Consider the following 20133-nt stretch of genomic DNA (forward strand, 5'->3'; position numbering starts at 1 on the left):
CAAAAATTTTTCAAAATAGAAATCCATTTGACTCTAGTCTTCAACATAGACAGATTCTCTGGGAGATAAATTTTTGTTATTGCATCGTCATAAGAATGTTCAATTTATTTGCCCCTTTTTTTTAATTAGTCAATTCAATTTTATCATTTTTTTTTTTTCTGACGTAGTGAGTATTCGGGATTCGACGGATTATATTTCCGGGCCCGACTATTCCCACTCCGCTTAGGACTGTCAACGGGTCGGGTCTAGATCCAGATTCGACCCGGATCCGTCAATTTTTTACGGGTCCGGGTAGGGATATAATTCCGTTACCCGAACCCGAATCCGAATCCGTTTTGTCAAACAAAAAAACGGGTCGAATACGGAATACATTATTCCGGCCCGTATTTGACCCGTATCCGAATATAAAATAGATATATATATACCAATAATATATCCCAAATTTGTACCCCAAATTTACTTCTATACCCCAAAGGCCCAAACAACTAAATATTATCCACGGACATGCAGAGCCTTTGGCATATACAACACCTGTTGCAAAAGCATGAATTTGAATCTTACAAAAAGTATTTATCAATGCTAAACATATCTAGAAGATGTTAATTAACACATGCAATATAGCCCAGCTAAGACTTTAACCAAGTGACAACATTGAAATAATACTTGTTGGACAAAATTAAATTGACCTTTCTTAATAAAAAAAAGTAATACTTTTTCTAATTTTGTTGTAAAACAGGTTTCAGCTATTTTTCCGGGTAGACCCGGATTCGAGTAGACCCGTCGGATCCGGATCCGGAACATAGAGTAGAAGACCCGTCGGGTAAACGGGCCGGATACGGAACCGGTATACTAGTAACGGGTTCGGGTCCGGAATAATGAATTTCGGTCCGGATTCGACCCATTGACAGGTCTAACTCCGCTTGTGCCCCCACCCCCCAGAAGATACAAGACGATAACAGGGATCGAACCGCAACCACACGATACCAAGACCTAAGGAGGCACCCCCAGCACCAGTCGAGCCACCCCGAGGGGTCAATTCAATTTTATCACTTGCCATAACATTTTTTGACAGGTAAGGATTGATTATTTGACAAATTAGAGATTACATGGATATTAGCTAAAGTATTTGGATTAATTTGATATACACTGTCAGTATATATATTATCACTATTAAGTATATGATGCATGTGTAAATTTTGAATTTAAAATTTAAAATTTATTCATGTGTCATCCATTCAACCGTGATAGTGTATACACTAACGATGTATATAAAATTTTCTCAAAGTGTTTGCTCCATCATTAATTTAGCCACAGGAGAGCCAACATACAATTGGGCATTATGTTTAAAGTACTGTGTGTTTGTCATCGATAGGAATGGCAATGGGGCAGGAGATGGGCGGGGGATCCTTCCTAGCGCCATTGCCAAAGATCTCCAACCCTCACCTGGTCCGCCGTCATCCGCTCGCCCCACAGGGCAAAAAAGTTTATAATTAGTAAAAAAAAATGCATAAATAGAATAAATCTGTAATTAATAAAAATGTAATTAATAATTTAGTATATACATATTAGTATAACCAATCAATAATTTGTACTAGTATAGCTAATAATATTAATTATATTACACATATATAATCTAATATTTATAACTAATAATATATAGTTATTATACCTAATAATATTAAGTATGTTTTATTGGGTGGGCGGGTGACAAGGTAGAGGAATAGAATGGGGATATACTCTCCCATCCCCAGTCTCCATTTTTTAACCGGGAAGAAGGGAAGGTGAAAAAAATTACCCTTTATCCCACCCCATTAACTCATCGACACTCGTCCTAATTGTCATTACTAATTACGAACACGGTAGTAGATAAGTTCATATTTACTTAGACATTACTTGAAACGGTTCATTTACGAAATACTACTACAAAATTAGAATTTTTTTTTTGAATTTATGTGCTAAAAAACGACGATCCTTTTATTCACCTTTGATTCATTTATTGACCTTTGATGCCGACCTTCAAGTATCTTTATCACCTACAGTATCATGTTGCCCAACAGGACAGCAATTTATTTGTAGGTGTTTCTAATACTCCACAAAGCTCTGAGCTAGCAATACATCTAACAATTGGGCAAAAGGGGATTATCGCGAATGATTTGATAAACCGGGAAGTTGGAAAGTCTCAACTAAAAGTTGTTGGGAGTACATAAATATGTAGCAGTTGTGGCCTGGTCTTAAAACATGACGAATTTGTCATTGAGTTTTAGATTCCCAACTCTGGTCATTTGTTCAATGATATTTCCTTTACAATAGCTTAACAATTGATTAGCCAAAAAGTTGTAGAATTACAAGAAACATATAAAAAAAAATCGAGTGACAAAATTTTTGTTCCTCCACTTTGATATTCCCTTGTACATTTTGCCAAATATGGGCAATCCTAGTATTTGCTTTTGGACTAACATCAACCAGATTATCGTTTATCGGTAACCATCTTTTTTACGCTGGAATGTGAAATGTCGAGATTCCACAGTAATACTTTGGAGCAATCATCTGATGGAATTCCTTTCAATTGCGTCTCCTCTTCAAGAACTTCTTTCTTCACGAATTTTAGTGAATCCTGCGGAAAAATAAGGTGACGAAGTTCAGTCAAAAGTTACTTTCGGACTAATAACAGCACCACCGCCTCCTTTTCAAGTTCAGTGTATTGTTACTTGCATGTCCTCCTCATAATTATGAAGCTTGAACAACTTTTTTTTTTTAGAAAAAAAATAAATATTTTCGTTTTTCCGTTGTAGCAGAGATTGATGCAGAATTTATGCAAGGATCAACTTATAAAATTTGGGTTATGAATTATGTCACGTGAAATTGTAATACATCAATCCAAATGCCGAATATGTCACTAGCAGTTTAGTAATCTTGGATGCAACGATATAATAATGTACGTGAGATAAAAAGGTAATCGCAAAATATATTCACAGAAAAGGGTAAAAGGTTTTCCTTAGAAAACAGCAATCTAAACATGCCCTTAATTTCCTGCGCAAGTCTAAGATGTCTTCAACGCTATTGCTTTGAATCCATTAATTTCAAGCCTTTATACTTAAGTTGATTAATCTTGAAGACTCGAGCTAGATCTCACATCACTCAATCGATCATTTGCAAAGCAAGGAATTTGGGAGTTGGCCAAATTGACATGAGAAAGGAAAAAAGTGTACCCAAATTTACGCGATCATTGCTCTGCATTAGCTTTACAAGATGGTATTAGTAGGTTTGGATAGGACGAGTTAGCTTGGCCGAGCAATTATGAAGTTTACCCTCTTTGCATGTACGGACTAAGGAGGTTGTGATGATTGATGAGTTAGCAGTGAGTGCTTTCTATTTTTGTGGTAGGTCAGGGATTCAATCCTTGCCACCTACTTTGCTATTTAATTGTGATTGTCATTTAATTATGACTTCCTCCAATGGAAAAATTCTTTGAGTGAGAGGTCAAGAGTTCAATCCTTACCACCCACTTTGCTACTTAATTGTGATTGCCATTTAATTGTGACTTCCTCCGACGGGAAAATTCCTCAGTTGAGTAGGAGGTCAAGGGTTCAATCCTTGCCGCCCAGTTTGCTACTTAAATGTGGTTGCCATTTAATTGTGACTTTTTCTTTTCCGTCGGCTCCCTCTTTTCTTAGAATAGGCTAGATTAAGCTATACAACTATTATCGTTACAAAAAAAAAAAAAAGAAGAGCAGTGAGTGCCTATTTTGGGGTAGTTAGGGAAAAGGGAGACACAACAACACAGACGTTGTACTTATTATTAAGCCAGCGTAGTACAGAGTACAACTACAGCCAGAAAACGATCGCAATCTTTTCTCAACCGCAAGGTAAACGCGTTGTTGTGGTTAAGCTATGATTTCCTATTATATTCATCTCTTGTTAATTATTACTAGCACTAGTAACTTTGAAAGTGCATTAATTAATTGGGAAAATGCAAACCTGAGAGGTGTCTTGGGCAGATGAAGTACGACCCCATCTCTCTGGATCCCATAAAACTGAGCTGTTGAATGCAAAGCCTGAGACGTGCATTGCGGGTTTCATCGTATCTGTTGACAGATTGCTCGAGTTCTTCAGATGCCAGCCCATGACTTCTGATGATTCGCATACAGGTCCTTCTATATTAACCTTCTTTCTATTTGCTGATAAGAACGCCATAGGCCACGTCCCAAATGCCCTGCACCATGTAAATGCACCAAACCTGAATTCCTTGGTGCAAGATAAATTCGAAATTAATGTCGAAGAAAGTCAAAAACCAAATAAGAACTTACTCAATGGCTCTGATCTCGTCGAAGAAACTGAGATCATACACGTTGGAGAGCCCTGCAAAATGAACTATGCCACTTAGTCTGTGGTGCTCGATATGACTGAGTGCAACATTTATTTGATGATCCATTTCGGCTCGCATATCAGTAAAGTTCTCCTTGAAAACCAAATGCCTGTACATGATGCCCGTCTTTCTGAGAATCTCCGACGCTTCATCGGAGTCAGACTGCTGCTCCACAACCACCCATAGCAGCGGCTGAGGAACCAATCTTAACGTGTTTGCAAGCCTCCTGAGCAGCACCCCTCGGCGCGTATCTTTCATGCTCGTTGGAGTTACGATAATCACGAGCTTTCTTGGGATTAAGTCTCCTTCATTTTCTTCCTCCTTCGATATTTTTGGAGGATGATGGTCATCATACGCGTCGCGATCAGATTTCGACGTTGCCTCTGGCACTGCAGCAGGACTTCCATCCAACAGACTTCTATTATAACTTTGGAATTTTGATTGATATTGAAGCACTTCCAAGGGTTGTGGAGAAAAATCTGATCTGTTCGAGACTGAAACGCGACTAGAAAATATTGAAGACTTGCCCGTTGGAGCAAAGCCGGTGAAGAATCCCATTACAAAACATAACATAAAATGGACAATTGCTTTCTTCCACAACTGGACCTTCTTCCTTGATCTTTCGACCGACCCCATGACTCTCCGATATTTTCTGAACTGATGTTGAGTCCTGTTTCAGCATTGGAAATGTGGCTGGGAATTATGGATATATATATGGTCGGATGTCGGCCAAGAATGTGAGTAGTTTCTGAAAATGGCGGGAGCCAACTAACACTTATGCATGATTGATATTTGGTGAGTATCATCTCTGCAGTTGTTTTCATTGGGTTGTGAGTTAAGACGTAGTCATCACTTGAAGCAAAAGAAAAACGACTGAATATAGAATGTTCCGAAGCAGAAGTTGGGGGTACCGTCTCTCAACTCTCTGCACCAAATAGTGGTTGAAATGCAAAATCATCACCTAAGTTGTTAACACTTAACAAGGACATTATACAAGAAAAACAATGGACATTAGTGAGGAACTGTTCCCACAAATTGGAATCTTTTCAAGTACTTAATCCTGTGCCATGTGATTAAAACAGATAGTAATAATTTACTAAGCAACTTACAGACCATAATTTTGCTTTGAAGATGGAATGCAATTCAAGGATTAGGAATTAGCCTTTATCTCTTGAAACTAATAATTATGCACCCTAGCTCATTTCTCTCTCTCTCTCTCTCTCTTAATGTGCGAATTAACAATTTGGGATGTGACATGAATTGAACATGGCATTGTGCAACATTTTTTTTTTTTTAAAATGGATTTCATTTTTTGGATTAATTACGCTTTGCCCCCCTAAATTTGGGCTCTTATAACACTTTGTCCCCTGAACTCCAAATATATACATTTTACACCTTGTAGTCAAAATTTTGACGAGTTTAAGATAAAGTTATATTTTTTACGACCAAAATATCTCTGACTAATTCTTAAACGCATGTAATAATTGTAACATAAGAATTGAACATGGCATTGTGCAATACTTTTTTTTTTGCAATGGATTTCTTTTTTTTTTTTTTGTCCAGTAATTATTTGGTTGCTCCGATATATTCTACAGATTGGATAGAAAAGTACAGAAAAAAAAATGTTGAAGGGATTTATAAATAGTGATGGCATCACTGTGCTCGTCTGCACATATTCATGGTGATGTATATATAAAAATATTTAATCTCTAAATTCATCGATCCCCTTGTGTTAGTATAAATAAGAGAAAAGTAAACATCAAATGGTCCTCCAGTTTCAATACAAGAAATAAAGGGTCAAAATGACAAAATAAAGTTTGAGAAAGGCTTGATTGACACAATTATGCAAAATAGACAAGCCAAATTCCAATTAATTCCAAAACAGCGGACAAAGGGGAAATAAGAGAATCACACAACGGTAAACGCCTTGCTTAACATTGTTGGCAAAAGAAAATTGATCAGTGGCGAGGTGTAAAAACAGAGTGAGTGGGTTAGTTCCTTTGTTCCCCGTCCCGAGTCCCACATCGTTTGTGAGTGGTGTGTGTGAGTTGTAGTTAAGTTCCATGGGGGGTGCCAAAAGTCAGCTAGCCTTTTGGTATTCTTTCGTGGAGTGAATTTAGTTGCTTATTGCTTAACATTGTTGACAAAAGAAAATTGACCAGTGACGAGGTGTAAAAACAGAGTGAGTGGATTAGTTCCCTTGTTCCCCGTCCCGAGCCCCACATCGTTTGTGAGTGGTGTGTGTGAGTTGTAGTTAAGTTCCATGGGGGATGCCAAAAGTCAGCTAGCCTTTTGGTATTCTCTAGTGGGGTGAATTTAGTTGCTTCTTGTTTAACATTGTTGGTAAAAAAAAAAAAAAACACAACGGTAAGTGAAGAAGCACGGAACTTCCCCGGACCGAACTGAGCTAATGAGCTCGGCTTGCTGATGGAAAGAGCGCGTCCTAAGCCTGAAAGACAAACAAGAGAGTGAACTAACAGGGGTCCTGAGGTCGTCCCCGAGGGCACTCCGACGGTCAAGTTAGTTTTCCGGTGAGTGAGGTTCACGGGAAGTAGAACGGTCGGGAGTAATTGTCCAATAGTGAGCGTACCTTGCGCAGCCGGTGTGCGTTATTATTTATACCTGCTTAGGAGCCCGACCTCCGTACATTTCGGGACCTGTCCAGAATAGCCTCAATCCCGCACTGAGGGGGAACAATCCCGCGAACAATCCCGACCTAGGCGGGATTGCTCTCTGGAGCCCCTTGGAGCCCTAACGGCGGGGGGCCGCGGGACGGTTCCCGTGGGCCTGGGGGTCTAGGCCCAGCTCAGACCCTCTTGGGCTGCCACGTGTATAAGTCCAGGACGGGGCCTCTGCAGTAAGCACCTCGACTGGGTAGCGAAGTCGCAACGGGAGCCCTCTGCTGCTGTAGTGCACCAAAAAAGACTGCCCGAAACTACGTCTGCCCGGAACCAGCCAATCATTACCACAAAACCGACCCGATCCAATTCAGTTAATTTCGTCGCGACTCACGTGGGGTGCTCGATTGACTCTTCTCCTGAATGCTAAAGTGCATCCGTCTCTATGTATATTGCAGAATTCTTTTTCTCCATTTTTTTGGTGGGTTGGCAGGCAGGGAACTTTTGCTTTGTGCACGTGATGCTCGATAAATTGCCCAGTAGAACTATTTGAGATCAATCCACATTATAACAGGATCATTCGGCCGTTGTTTATTGACTTCGCCGAACCCGATTCATCATTCTCTACCATTTGCTTGTTCAGTTACTCCTTTCAAGCTGAGTAGAAGTCACGCTTGAGCTTGGAATGTTTTGCTTTTCCTCTTAAGGTGGACTGACGGCACTCAGGATCGATGCATACCTATTGTGTCCCTCAAGTTGCTTATGCTTCGGTGCTTTATGCTTACGCCACCTGCTTTCTCTCTGTTAGACAATTCAGCCCATGCTTTGTGGTGAAATGCCTCCAAAAGCCATAAGAGTGTCCACGATGGTGCTTGTAGCTTTCCAATCTTCATTCCCCTGAACTCGTATCACGATGATACAAAGGTTGAAACCCAGACTAGCTTTTACCTGTACTAATGCCAAACTGGGCACTCTAGCAACTCCAACTCCTAATTTCCAGAATGAACAGTCTAGTAATGATTACATAAGCTCCATCTGCAAGCAAAAATTATTTAAAGAAGCTCTCAAGGCATTTGACTTCATAGAAAAGAATACCTCCTATAATGTTTATCCTAGTACCTATACTCATTTGATCTCCTCCTGTGCATCTTTAAGATTTCTAGAACGTGGGAGGAAAATCCATAAGCATATTTTGATGTCCAACTTTCAGGCTGACATGATCCTTCAGAATCATATTCTTAACATGTATGGAAAATGCGGTTCAGTGACAGATGCTCGAAAGGTCTTTGATGAGATGGCAGAGAGGAATGTGGTTTCTTGGACTTCAGTTATTGCTAGCTACTCTCAAAATGATCAAGAAATTGAAGCAATAAACCTTTACTCTCAAATGCTACAGGCAGACCTTTTGCCTGATCAATATACATTTGGAAGCATAATAAAAGCTTGCTCAAGTTTGAGTGAGGTTATGTTAGGGAGGCAGTTGCATGCTCATGTCATCAAGTCAGAGCACGGTTCTCATCTTATAGCTCAAAATGCCCTGATTACAATGTACACAAAGTTCGGTCTAATTATCGATGCACAGGATGTATTTTTGCGGATTAACTTAAAGGATTTAATTTCTTGGAGTTCAATGATTGCTGGGTTTTCACAACTTGGCTACGAATTAGAAGCTCTATACTGTTTCAAGGAGATGCTTCGGCAAAGTAATTGCGAGCCAAATGAATTTGTTTTTGGCAGTGTTTTTACTGCCTGTGGAAGGCTTATCCAGCCAGAATACGGGAGACAGATACATGGGGTGAGTATAAAGTTTGGGTTTGAGAGAAATGAATATTCTGGTTGCGCTGTTACTGATATGTATGGAAAATGTGGTTTACTTGGTGCTTCAGAAACTGCTTTTTTCCAGATAGAAGACCCTGATGTAGTGTCATGGAATGCCATTATTTCTGGGTTTGCTTATGGTGGTGAATCAAACAAAGCATTGTCAACATTCTCCCAAATGAGGAACTTAAACTTGAAGCCCGATGATGTTACTATTCGATCTTTGCTGTGCGCCTTCACAAGTCCATCATATGTGCTTCAGGCAAAGCAAATACACTCCTACATTATCAAAACAGGTTTTGATCTAGATGTCCCAGTGTGTAATACATTGCTGTCAATTTATGCCAGTTGTTCAGATGTAGCTGAGGCATTTAAAATCTTCTACGAGATTCAATGCAAAGCAGATCTGGTTTCTTGGAACGCTATTATTTCTGTATGCATGCAAAACGATCGGGCTGAAAAGGCTTTCTCTTTATTAAACCTGATGCTACTGTCTCCAAACAAGCCCGATCATATTACTGTTGTAAATGTGCTAGTCTGTTGTGGGAAAGTCACTTCTTTAGAAATGGGAGATCAAACTCATTGTTATGCATGTAAAACTGCTCTCAAGCAGGACTTGGCCATCATGAATGGACTGGTTGACATGTATGTTAAGTGTGGATCTCTTGAAAATGCTCAGAAGCTCTTTGACTGCATTGAAAACCCTGATGTCGTTTTGTGGAGTTCTCTCATTGTTGGCTATGCACAGTTTGGGTATGGTGAAGCAGCCTTGAAACTGTTTACAAGAATGAGAAATTCAGGCGTAAAGCCAAATGAAGTGACCTTTGTTGGAGTTCTGACAGCTTGTAGTCATGTTGGTCTGGTCGAGGAAGGATTGCACTTGTTCAATACTATGGAAATGCAACATAGGATAGCACCTACAAGAGAGCATTGCTCGTGTGTTGTTGACTTACTTGCTCGAGCTGGTTGCATCAATGAAGCAGAAGCTTTCATTAATCAAATGGCTTTTGATCCAGATATTGTGGTGTGGAAAACTCTTTTAGCTGCCTGTAGGACCCACAAAAATATTGAAATTGGGAAAAGGGCTGCAGAGAATATTCTGAAAATCGATCCTTACAATTCTACTGCTCATGTGCTACTTTCCAGTATATATGCTTCTACTGGCTATTGGAAAGATTTTGCTGCATTGAGGAACTTGATGAAACAAAAGGGTGTCAGAAAAGTTCCAGGCCAGAGTTGGATAGAAGTTAAAGATAAAATCCATGTATTTTCTGCAGAAGATGGTTTGCATCCAGAAAGAGGCAAAATATATATTATGCTAGAGGAAATGTTCTTGCAGATGCTGGATGCTGGCTATGTCCCTATCCAGAGATGAGCAGTTGGCCATGAAAACTGAAAATACTGAACACTCAAGTCAGAGGTTGAATGAAAATTCTCGTGGTATGTCTTATTGAATTTTCTTTTCAGATTGTGGCTTCTAGCAGTAAAGCATATATCATATTATCTGTAACAAGTGTATTCAACTGCTGCTAAGTGAAAACATATAATGTGATGCACTTGAAGCCCTTACATAATACCTATAAGCCATATGATGCTGCTATACTTTCATAATTGTGTGGGCTTCCTTCATGATTGCAGGTCTTGATCCTTCTTCTTGGCGCATTATTATAAAACCTCGAGTGTTCATATACTTTTGACAAATCTAAATCCACAGTTCTCTGGATAAATATTTACTCGTATAGACCAAGCCTGCTATTCACTAGTAACTTAATTTGTGCCAGCAGACTTAATGTTCATTCTTGTTGAGTGTACGTCATTACTTCATGTACAAGTTGACAGATGCTGATTATTTTATTTCATTCTTGATCATCATGGTGTTTTTCAGCTTTCACCCATCAAGGGAAAGGTTGATTATAAACATCTTGCTTTTCTGAGAAATACAAGTTTCATTTAAATCTCCATATCTGCCTGTTGGATATTTAGTTCACTCACTTTCCCACCTTGCCTTTCTCCCTCATATTTTGCAACCTCTTCTTTCTCGAGTCCATGATAGCTGGGAGGCAGTTTTATGGTTACAAGGCATTGGCACTTCTATTTGTTATTGGTAGTTGATGGCATGTTCTTCTTCCATTGTAGTATCTGAATCTCTATTTAACATGAAGCATTTTTTACGGTTTGAAATTGTTTCATATCTAGCTTTTAATTACTGTTAACAGGCTCCCTACTTGTGCTGTGGCAACTCGAGGGGTCTGTGCTGGCCCGAACTAATTATCTGGAAGAGTCAGTTTGAGATCGTGAGGAACTGCTTTTCGACAAAAGTTGGTCAGATATACAACTCATGAAGAACTGGATGGTTTTATGACAACATGATGGTGGAAATACTTTCTAACCGTGACATAAAAGTTTTCTTCATTTTCAATCTTTTAGAAGTCTAAACTGAATTCTTCACAAACCAATTTATCTGCAACATGATCATAATCTCTCCTCCTCTCCCTCAATCTTGAGGAGAAGTGACTTTTCCGGCTACATATGGGAAAGTGGTGATGTCATTCATACGGAAGAGCAAATCGAAATCAAAGTTCAAGCAGAAGCTGAGCAAATTTAACCAAGCTGATAAAAGTTGGCCCTAGAATCTATTTTTTAGATCTTGATTGAAAGGGTCACACTGGGTAAGCATCAAATTGTAAAAAGAATCCGCATGGAGCGAGAAGCAAAGCATTACACTTCCGTACATCAGCATCTGGAATGTGGTTGCCTGCGAGAAAAGTGTACGAAGTGCAAATTCTTTGCTAGTTGTTCATCTTCTTTTGCACCATCGCTAGGCAAGTTTATGCCTTGAGATAGCAGTAGCCTGTATATGCTTTTTCAATCAAGATCCCACATAAAACTGATCCAACTTGTCTGTCTTCTTGTTGTTTGTTGACAGTCTTCCCATCTTCTCCGCTCCTCATTTTTTATGATTTTTTAGTTTTTTCCACCAGTAAAACGAAGTACAAAAGCAGCTATATTGTTCGAGAGTTTAGCTAATCTTGACAAGCAAAGATCAATCTTTCATTTTTGTCTTGTTGTTAGAAACTCATAGGTGGAAAACTCCCTGTTGTTTCATAGTTTAGCAAGCTGTTAGAAACAGTAACCATTAAAACCAACTTGGTATCTTCTACCATCTACACTCCCCATCCACCTGCCTTTATGTAAAACTTCGTGTAAGTCGCTACCTCTCCCAAGCTTCTCCCGCTTTCAATCTATTGTCACTTGTGACAGGTAATGCTGCATTTGATATCTACCGCATAAAGTCTCACATTGCCAGTCCACAAAACAGTAAGATAAATCCCCAATAGTCTCCCATACCCAGTAAGATTTAAGACGGCATAATGAAGAAAGTTATATATAGCCAAAAAAAGTCCCAACATGCGATTGTTTTCAAACAATTGAATACCCGCATCACCTAAACTAAATTAATTACTACATAATAAACACTGGAAGGACAGTGCAAGTTAAAATGAAAGCGGAAGGCATTCTAACTTGATGCTCCACAGCAAAACCACTAGACACAGAAATCCAAGGAGAGGCTTCAATTGTTCCAGTGCCAATACTTCATAAACTGCTACATTGGACCTGGAACGCTCTCCACTGCCAAACTTTAGCTCAAGTAGCCTGCATATTCTTCTTGCCAGCAGGGGCAGTTTGTGGCTCTTTCAGTGGTGGCAACTTAGACAAAACCCAATCTGGCGAGCTGTTAAGCCATAGCGCATCCCCTGTTTCTTTGTGCTTAAAGTCAGGGGATTTTGCATTCTTCTTACCCACTCTGTTGTCCCACCATTTGCTCGGATTTTCCACCAAACTCTTCCAAGATTCCTCATCTTTACCAACGCTCATATTCTTCTGTTTAGGGGCATAACCATCAAAATCCAGCCTTTGAAGCCCTGACCAAACAAATTCGGGAGCTTTGTTTAGCCAAAGCGCAGTACCATCATCCTTGTTCTTAAAGTCTGGGTATTTTTCCTTTACCAATCCTTTAAGCTTCTGTTCGCGGTAATCCCTCCAATGCGTTGGATTGTTCACAAGATCCCTCCAAACAGAGTCCCCATCTCTCCTGGTGTCAGCATTTCTCAAGCTGGTCTGAGAGATTTTTGGCTCAAAGTTCCCAGTCTCTACCGTCTTCCCTGAATACTTCTCACTGGCATCATTTTCACCTTCAGCAATTGCAGTTTTTGACGGGGCATTTCGAGCAGCGTCAGACGCTGAACTTTTCTTGCTTTTGAAATCAAAAGCCTTTTTCTCAAAGCCCTGCACGAAGTTGATATTTTCAACCAACAGATGAAATTTTCCTTGACTCTCACTCAGGACAAAGGGCAATGGATCCTCACTCAATCGCCCAACCACATAAACACAGTCGTTTTTCTTCACATGAGAGGCCACAACATGTGCTAAATCACCCTCAAATACCACAGGAATGTCTAAAGTTTCATTTTCTTGGGAAAAAACGGCACCAGACAGGTACTTACCATCTGGGGTGGATTGAAACTTAATCGGAGTGGTGATGTGACCAATAAGATTCACTAAATTTGCAACCTTGGCTTGGAAGGGAATTTCACTTGGCCTCGGCCAAACAGTCAATTCTTCTGACTGTTTCTTCACTCTTTGAGACCAAGTCAACGAAGAAGACGATCCTGATGGTTCTTGTGGTGGCTTCTGGGTTCTGGGTTTGTTGGTTTGCGGGTTGTTGAGCTTATAGGTCGTGGAATAATATGAAGACTGGGTGACGGGGCGGAGTAAGAAGAGGGGCTTTCTTGATGGATGAGAAGAATGAGAAAGCTGGGATGTAATTGCTCGCTTAAGGAAATTCATGGTTCACAATCAAGAAAATTGGCAGCCCGGCGAGGGGGTGGTAGAGAATCTCAGGATCACGGAGCATTCAAGAGCCAGAAATCAAATGCTCACTCATTAGGGTTTACGGAGAGACGCGGTTGCTTAAATTGCCATAACCGGGCCGTGGCAGCAGCGTTAATTTAAACTGTGCTTATTTTCCTTCTTTTCTTTAAAAAAAAAAAAAGGGTTTTGAACTGAGTTAACCTGTTCTTAATAAGTAGACGTATTCCTGTTCTTAATAAGTAAACTAAATTTCTTAACATTTGTTGATCATTAACATAATTTTGCTCTCTTTATAAATTTCTCGTTGCAGGGCATCCTCCTCAAAATCTTTTTCTTAGATTCATAAGATTTTTTATTTTTTAAGTTCCAATTAATTTGACAAACTTTAATAATCGATTGAGTGTTAGAAATCCCAAACCCCAAATCTTTGCATCAAACCGAACAAGGAAGAGAAATAATTTTTTTTAAAAAAAAAATCGCTTCGACAACAATAACAAACACAATTAATTTTATTTTATTTTTTAAATAAAGGAAGGGATAGCAATAGCACAGTTAATCCTGACATTTACCAACACATACCTAAAAACTCTAATCAGAGCAAATTGTGGAGATGAAGAATGTCAAAGTTAACAAGAAGACTTAATTTGAACTAGCTAAGGACACATCCGATATTTGTGTAGTTTATAAATAATTAAAATAAATTAATATTAATACAATTTATATAAATTCATTAAAAAAACTTTAATTTATAAGGTTATAGTAATTTAATAGTTACAATGCTTATGGTGATTATAAGTTTGTTTTTTTTTTTTTTTAAAGAAAGCATAGTTATGATGGCAAATATGAGTAGGTAATTAAGATAAAAATTAATTTTATAAGAATAAAATTGAAAGTTCAAAAAATTACACCAAACTGTCATTCCTACCTATGCTATATATAAAAATAGAAGTGAGAGTTTGAGATAAACAATTTGTGTCACTTTATGAACTTCCAATTTTACCCTTATATTGTCAAGATATAATTATCCACAACCATTTTAAACCTTGCCTATCTACACGTTGACAACATAACTACTTCTCAGCATTGTAACTGCCAAAATAAAAATCATTTGACGGGAAAGGAGAGATTAAAATACAAAAGTCTGCTTTAATAATGAAAATTTTACAGGTGCACTGTAAAAACCAGAAACAGGTATACGTTACATAGAACGGCAAAAATCATAGTCCACTCCATTCGCTGCTTAATCTATTCATCCTCACCTACTGGTTTAGTTGAAATAGCCTCTCTTTGTGGCCTGTGCCTCTTCCACTTGAGCTTTGGTAAAGACATGATCCAGGGTGGAACTTCACAGCCTGATGCTGCCATCACGTTAGCTATGTTCCGCAAGTATGGAACATCAGCTTCGGTGTACAGGGTAACCGCTTCCCCACTCCTACCAGCTCTACCAGAACGACCTATTCCAGAGACAACAAACAGAGTGACAGACTCAGGCATCACCCATGATGAGACAAATAAATTGTCAACTGACGAAAATGAAAGATCAATAGTCCAACCAACCATGCATCTATTATAATCCAAGCAGCAGATACGTCAAGATCAAGTCACTCACCTATCCTGTGAATATATGCTGCTGCCGAATCAGGGAAATCATAATTAACAACACAATTGACACCTTTAAAATCCATACCACGAGCAATAACATCCGTGGCAATCAACACCCATGTTTTCCCAGCTCGGAAGTTATTAACAGCATCCTCTCTCTAAAAGCGGATCAATAAGGATAACAATTCACAGGTTAACTTGGGAATTTTGTGGTTAACAACCTATTTATACACACTGTAACAACATTATGAAAACAGTCTAAGCTAAACAACAAATCAAATAGTGTTACCTGTACTTGTGATAAATCAGCATGTATCACACCAGCTCTAATATCATCAAATTTCACTTCATTATAAAGCTCTTTGGCCCGCTCTTTATTCTGGACAAATACCAGTACCGGTGGATTTAAACTCTGATCATGAGTAATAATCGACATGTTAGAACATCTCAGAAACCAAAAATAAAACAAGGACTTTGCGTTAGTTGCTCAATAAATTTCTTGTAATCTAGCAGCAAAAGCAACCTAGCCACCAAACTTCGAGCTTCCATCATCAACAAATTCAATATCATAATAGGTTGATCTAAATCAGGCAGTCAGTCACTTGACAAACACTGGAAGAAGTAAAAAAAACCATTGAGCCCAATCCATGGAGGAGCTTGATTACTTTTGTCATTTCTTTGGATTTATTCAAGGACAAAAAGCCACTAAAAAGTGGCATACTTTGCCATTGCAATCAGCTCAAACTGTTTACATGCAATTACATTATCCATCCAATTAGGTGCATTATTTGGTTGAACGATTTATTCCTCTGCTAGTGTGCCTTCTCTTTTCCTTTTATTTTATTTTAAGTTATTTACTTTATTTTTGCATTAAAAAGAACTTGCAGAATTTTCATTTGTTCTTAGTACATAGAGATTATGACATCACTGGCTAACATATTTACTCGAATTAGAAGTTTCATGAGAGACTTAAAACACTTCAAAGCATGTGAGGAGCTTACCTCTGCAAAGCTTTGATGAAGAGCAAGAAGCTTCCCTTCTTCACTTCCTACAAAAACCAGCTTTTGCTTTATTGATTCAGAAGCAGAATTTCTGCTCAAACAAAAAAAAACACCAACATAAGTGAAATGTAGAAAGAAGCCAAGAAAATTGAATCTGCCTGCAGCACTTCAATTCATGAAAGCAGGTGTTGACAACAAATTCTCAAACCCAATAGGCGTACATTCCAAGACCAAACTTTCAAATAATAAATTTGCTAATAATTTCAACAAAAAGCTTACTAATACTCACTTCCGACCAATAATAACTCGGATGGCATCATGCATTATTGTGCGAGCAAGCTCTTCCACTGTATCAGGCAAAGTAGCACTGAACAGGGATCGTAATATAGAAGGATTAGAGCATGCTTTAACCACTGAGTCAACCTGCTTCACCAAGCCCAGCTCAAATAGTTTATCAGATTCGTCAAGGATGAGAAATTCAACCCTGCAAGAGGGAAAGGCCAAATTTAATATATGCTAACTCATATTGTAAATTTAGTCACAGAATCATAATATGAAAATTGCTGGAGATGTCAAAATTGAATTTATGTTACAGAAGTCCATTGAAGTTCAAAAAAATTACACCCACAAATAGAATATTGTTATTACTTTTCAAAAGCCAGAAAGACCACATAAATATCAAGCCAGTAGCCTGTGAAAGCCTTTTATCAAGTTGCTTCAGGCTTTTAAAACGTAAGGGTTAATTCCCTCCATTACCAAATGATATCCAGTCACATTAAGCAACAAGATAAGAAGTTCTGCAGAATGGTCATCTCAAATCCTGCAGGTCTAGGAATCTCAGATATCCAGGACTTCTGCACCACCACAATGAAGCTACTATGAAGCTCATGTAGTGCTCTAGAGATGAGCATTGCTACCTATCTTCAAGTTTTCTATCTAGATTATTATCAGAAGTCTCTAAAAACAAAGATCATTGACTCAGGCAGCGATGCTCCACAGACTGTAGATGCCAGCAGCCGTCAGGCGAAAATCCAAGCAGTCAATATTTCACCTTAGGTAAATTAATCACCCTTGAAAAGCAAGTCAGCAAGTCCTAGTGGAGCCAGTTGCTTATTTTGAAATAGTCATTTGAGGCTATAGTCACACCAAATTGCTTTTTGAAGACCACCATGTGCTGTTAGTAGACATAAATGTCTTCGCTTTTGGTTTAGAACCACAAGTTAGAATTTACTAGCCTTTTACTTATGAAAATTCATTAAACATGACTCAGTCTGATAATTAAACAATATATGAGGAGAAATTAAACAACACGTGCTGAATTTAATAAATTTTCTGCCAGCAGGAAAGAATTCAGAGCTACTAGAGATGAATCCACTTACTTGCTCAGATCAAGCTTCTTTTTACGAATGGCAAACTGCACGCGAAATGGTGTTGATATGAGTATGTCACAACATAGTTTTGAAAAGTCAGCACCTTTAACAAGCTGTTTAGTCATTAGCTTGATATAGAACTTTCTCCCTTTAGCCAACTTCTTGCATTCTCTGGCCGTCTGAGCGGCCAATTCTCTTGTTGGGCAAAGAATTACTGCTCGAACGCCATCTTTGGAAGCACGCTGATTGTATGTAGTTTCAACATCAGACTAATAGGAAATTAGGTTCTAAAGAAGCAATCTGAAATATGCGTATCCATTAATACCTTGAGTTTCATCAGTATTGGACAGACAAAGGCAAATGTTTTACCAGAACCAGTGGGAGCACATGCAAAGCATTCCCGCCCCTAAGAAAATTTGACCACAAAAGATCAGTTCTGAACCAAGATGTTTAGCAGTATTCCAAGTACTGATATGGACACCAAATCTTAAAGTGAACAGAATAAATAAATAAATAAAAGTAGAAAAAATATGTCAACACAAGATGGCTCAAATGAAAGATCATACAGATAGGAGAACAGGAATAGCCTGCCTTTGGATTGGTGTTGGCTCTTCAAATCCAAGTTCTGCTAAGTTCCGCAATATATATGATTTAGAACTAAACCTGCCAAAGGTAATATGCCCAACTGGTTTATTCACGAGGAAATAAATGATTGTAAAGATATAACAACCGAAGGGAGAATGACAATAAAAGACGACTAGAAACAACACATCAAAGGAAAAGTACTACACCTTGATTTTAACTCGGCAAAACTCCGAAGTGGTGAAGGAACATTACTCCCAGAAACATGAATATTGTGCTTCTTGCGGAAAATTGCATCTCCCTAAACCACCCACCAAATCATCAAAAGAAAAGAAATCAGATAAATGATTACTATTCCCACTAAATTTCCAACTAATGTCAAAATAAACCCCTTCTTATTGCGTTAAATTTCAAAACTTTCTTCCTTCTCTTCATTTTGTATTCTTAAAGAACATGATGAAGTAAAAATACAAAGACAAGTCATGTACAACGATAAAAAGGTAAAAGAGAACCTCCAACTGACGATAGTATTCCTTCTTTTCTAGCATAATTGCATTTTCAGCCTGCTGATCATCTTCATTGGCCTTTTGGGATTTCGAGCTCTTGAAAACACTGAATCCTTCAACAGGATCTACATATCAATCCCAATGAAACCCCATAAACAAACCAAAGTCATGAGACGTAGAATAGAAGCCAAATGCTGAAACAATCATTGGATGAAAAAGAAAAAGGGGAAAAGGAAGCAAAATTTCACCAGAATCAACTGCTTTCCTCTTCCTCTTCTTGTCAGCGTAATGCGTTTTCACACCTTCCTCCTCCTGGAGTGCAGGAGTCGCATCTTCAACCAATTTTGGCTCTGCTCTTGGTGACACATCATTCCCCTTTTTCTCCTGGAGCAACATTTGATTGAAACAGAAAAGTTTTAAAAACTAATTTACCAATGAACACACACACACATGCATATTCAACATGTTATTGCGAAAACAATGACCTTGAATCTGGTGAAAACAGCGGCAAATTTCTTGCGATTGAAAGAGGTGCCGGAGAAGAGGAAAGAGGTATCTCTCTCCGCCATGAAGGTGTGTAGTATCAAGTAGTACAGTAAGTAAAAACAATCTTCTAGCTTTTCAATGAAGAACACAACGACCAACTGCGACGAGACTATCGCCGGACACTTGACCACTAGGGTTTTGGCGCTAGTAGCAGGCGTTGGAAAGTTTTAGCACTTGAGCGGGGCAGGGCAGTAAAAACACTTCACCACTCTCCTTCACACAATTCATCTTTTTTTTTTGTTTATTATTATTGGTATTCCTTCTTTTCTATAATTTCTTTTTGGCCCAATAAGAATCACGATTTTAGGCTTCTAGCTTCCTTTTCTCTTTCAACGTATTGTATTTGTAAAACTTTCAATTGGACTTTGAATGACTCAAAAAGTGTGTTTGGATAAGAGATTATTTATTTGAAATATTAATTAAAATAATTACTATAATATGATCTACAAAATAATAATAATATTTGCAACTAAAATAATATTTGAAAAAAATATTGCCATCCAAAAAGTTCTACAAAAAAAGACCATCCTTTCTAATTTTTCAATTTGTGGCTTTAACACTTTATATCCGATCAAGTTCGACCAATTTTGTAGACTTGTTAATTTAACAAACCCCATTTGTCTTGCACGATAATTTCCCTTCTATAGGTTTTGATTTTCAACTCAAGCATACAAATATTCAGGCCTCAAAACTTTTAAGAATATCAGCTGAACCATTATTATTATACCAATGGAACGTCCCAACTCCCGACAGACTAATGCTCTTCTTCATGCCGGAGATACAAAGGATGGTTGGATCCAAGAATTGACTGTTAATTCTATCTAACCATTTTGCTGCCTCAATCCCAACAGA

At 38.4% G+C, this 20133-nt stretch overlaps 4 protein-coding genes across 6 annotated transcripts; 1 reads left to right on the forward strand and 3 right to left on the reverse strand.

The window, feature by feature from the left end:
• Positions 1-2231: 2231 nt before the first annotated feature.
• Positions 2232-5062, reverse strand: LOC113695211 (beta-1,4-xylosyltransferase IRX9). Its single transcript, XM_027214228.2, has 3 exons — positions 4308-5062; positions 3979-4213; positions 2232-2614 (listed from the first exon to the last, which is right to left on the reverse strand). The coding sequence occupies exons 1-3, from the start codon at positions 5000-5002 to the stop codon at positions 2468-2470; spliced, it is 1077 nt and encodes a 358-aa protein (XP_027070029.1). The 5' UTR covers positions 5003-5062; the 3' UTR covers positions 2232-2467.
• A 2024-nt stretch (positions 5063-7086) lies between these two features.
• LOC113696235 (pentatricopeptide repeat-containing protein At3g53360, mitochondrial) lies at positions 7087-11693 on the forward strand. 2 transcript variants are annotated; one of them, XM_072054397.1, is made up of 2 exons: positions 7087-10242; positions 10441-10649. In XM_072054397.1, the coding sequence occupies exon 1, from the start codon at positions 7898-7900 to the stop codon at positions 10175-10177; it is 2280 nt and encodes a 759-aa protein (XP_071910498.1). In that variant the 5' UTR covers positions 7087-7897; the 3' UTR covers positions 10178-10242; positions 10441-10649. The 2 variants fall into 2 exon arrangements, with proteins under 2 accessions (XP_071910498.1, XP_027071444.1); XM_027215643.2 differs by lacking the exon at positions 10441-10649 and adding an exon at positions 11019-11693 and having other exon boundaries at positions 7088-10242.
• A 478-nt stretch (positions 11694-12171) lies between these two features.
• LOC140009284 (protein OSB2, chloroplastic-like) lies at positions 12172-13823 on the reverse strand. The gene has a single exon (XM_072054398.1). The coding sequence runs from the start codon at positions 13648-13650 to the stop codon at positions 12448-12450; it is 1203 nt and encodes a 400-aa protein (XP_071910499.1). The 5' UTR covers positions 13651-13823; the 3' UTR covers positions 12172-12447.
• A 977-nt stretch (positions 13824-14800) lies between these two features.
• Positions 14801-19583, reverse strand: LOC113694728 (DEAD-box ATP-dependent RNA helicase 57). 2 transcript variants are annotated; one of them, XM_072054394.1, is made up of 12 exons: positions 19221-19583; positions 18984-19119; positions 18742-18860; positions 18439-18530; positions 18214-18310; positions 17973-18053; positions 17657-17889; positions 16567-16761; positions 16278-16368; positions 15566-15655; positions 15284-15434; positions 14801-15128 (listed from the first exon to the last, which is right to left on the reverse strand). In XM_072054394.1, exons 1-12 carry the CDS (start codon positions 19302-19304, stop codon positions 14920-14922), a joined length of 1578 nt encoding a protein of 525 aa, XP_071910495.1. In that variant the 5' UTR covers positions 19305-19583; the 3' UTR covers positions 14801-14919. The 2 variants fall into 2 exon arrangements, with proteins under 2 accessions (XP_071910495.1, XP_027069383.1); XM_027213582.2 differs by having other exon boundaries at positions 15566-15688; positions 19221-19578.
• Between the last annotated feature and the right edge of the window lie 550 nt (positions 19584-20133).

This window comes from Coffea arabica, chromosome 6e (assembly GCF_036785885.1).
Source record: "Coffea arabica cultivar ET-39 chromosome 6e, Coffea Arabica ET-39 HiFi, whole genome shotgun sequence".
In the NCBI taxonomy this organism is placed as follows: Eukaryota; Viridiplantae; Streptophyta; class Magnoliopsida; order Gentianales; family Rubiaceae; genus Coffea; species Coffea arabica.

Excerpts from the sequence above, each read along its gene's own strand:
- LOC140009284 (XM_072054398.1), bottom strand. The coding sequence starts at position 13,650 with ATGAATTTCCTTAAGCGAGCAATTACATCCCAGCTTTCTCATTCTTCT.
- LOC113695211 (XM_027214228.2), bottom strand. The coding sequence starts at position 5,002 with ATGGGGTCGGTCGAAAGATCAAGGAAGAAGGTCCAGTTGTGGAAGAAA. Across the intron at positions 4,214-4,307 it reads GACGAGATCAGAGCCATTGA|GGCATTTGGGACGTGGCCTA; the intron begins GTAAGTTCTTAT and ends TACATGGTGCAG. Across the intron at positions 2,615-3,978 it reads CTGCCCAAGACACCTCTCAG|GATTCACTAAAATTCGTGAA; the intron begins GTTTGCATTTTC and ends ATTTTTCCGCAG.
- LOC113694728 (XM_027213582.2), bottom strand. The coding sequence starts at position 19,304 with ATGGCGGAGAGAGATACCTCTTTCCTCTTCTCCGGCACCTCTTTCAAT. Across the intron at positions 18,311-18,438 it reads TTTGCCGAGTTAAAATCAAG|GTTTAGTTCTAAATCATATA; the intron begins GTGTAGTACTTT and ends TACCTTTGGCAG. Across the intron at positions 16,369-16,566 it reads CGAGTTATTATTGGTCGGAA|AAATTCTGCTTCTGAATCAA; the intron begins GTGAGTATTAGT and ends TTGTTTGAGCAG.
- LOC113696235 (XM_072054397.1), top strand. The coding sequence starts at position 7,898 with ATGATACAAAGGTTGAAACCCAGACTAGCTTTTACCTGTACTAATGCC.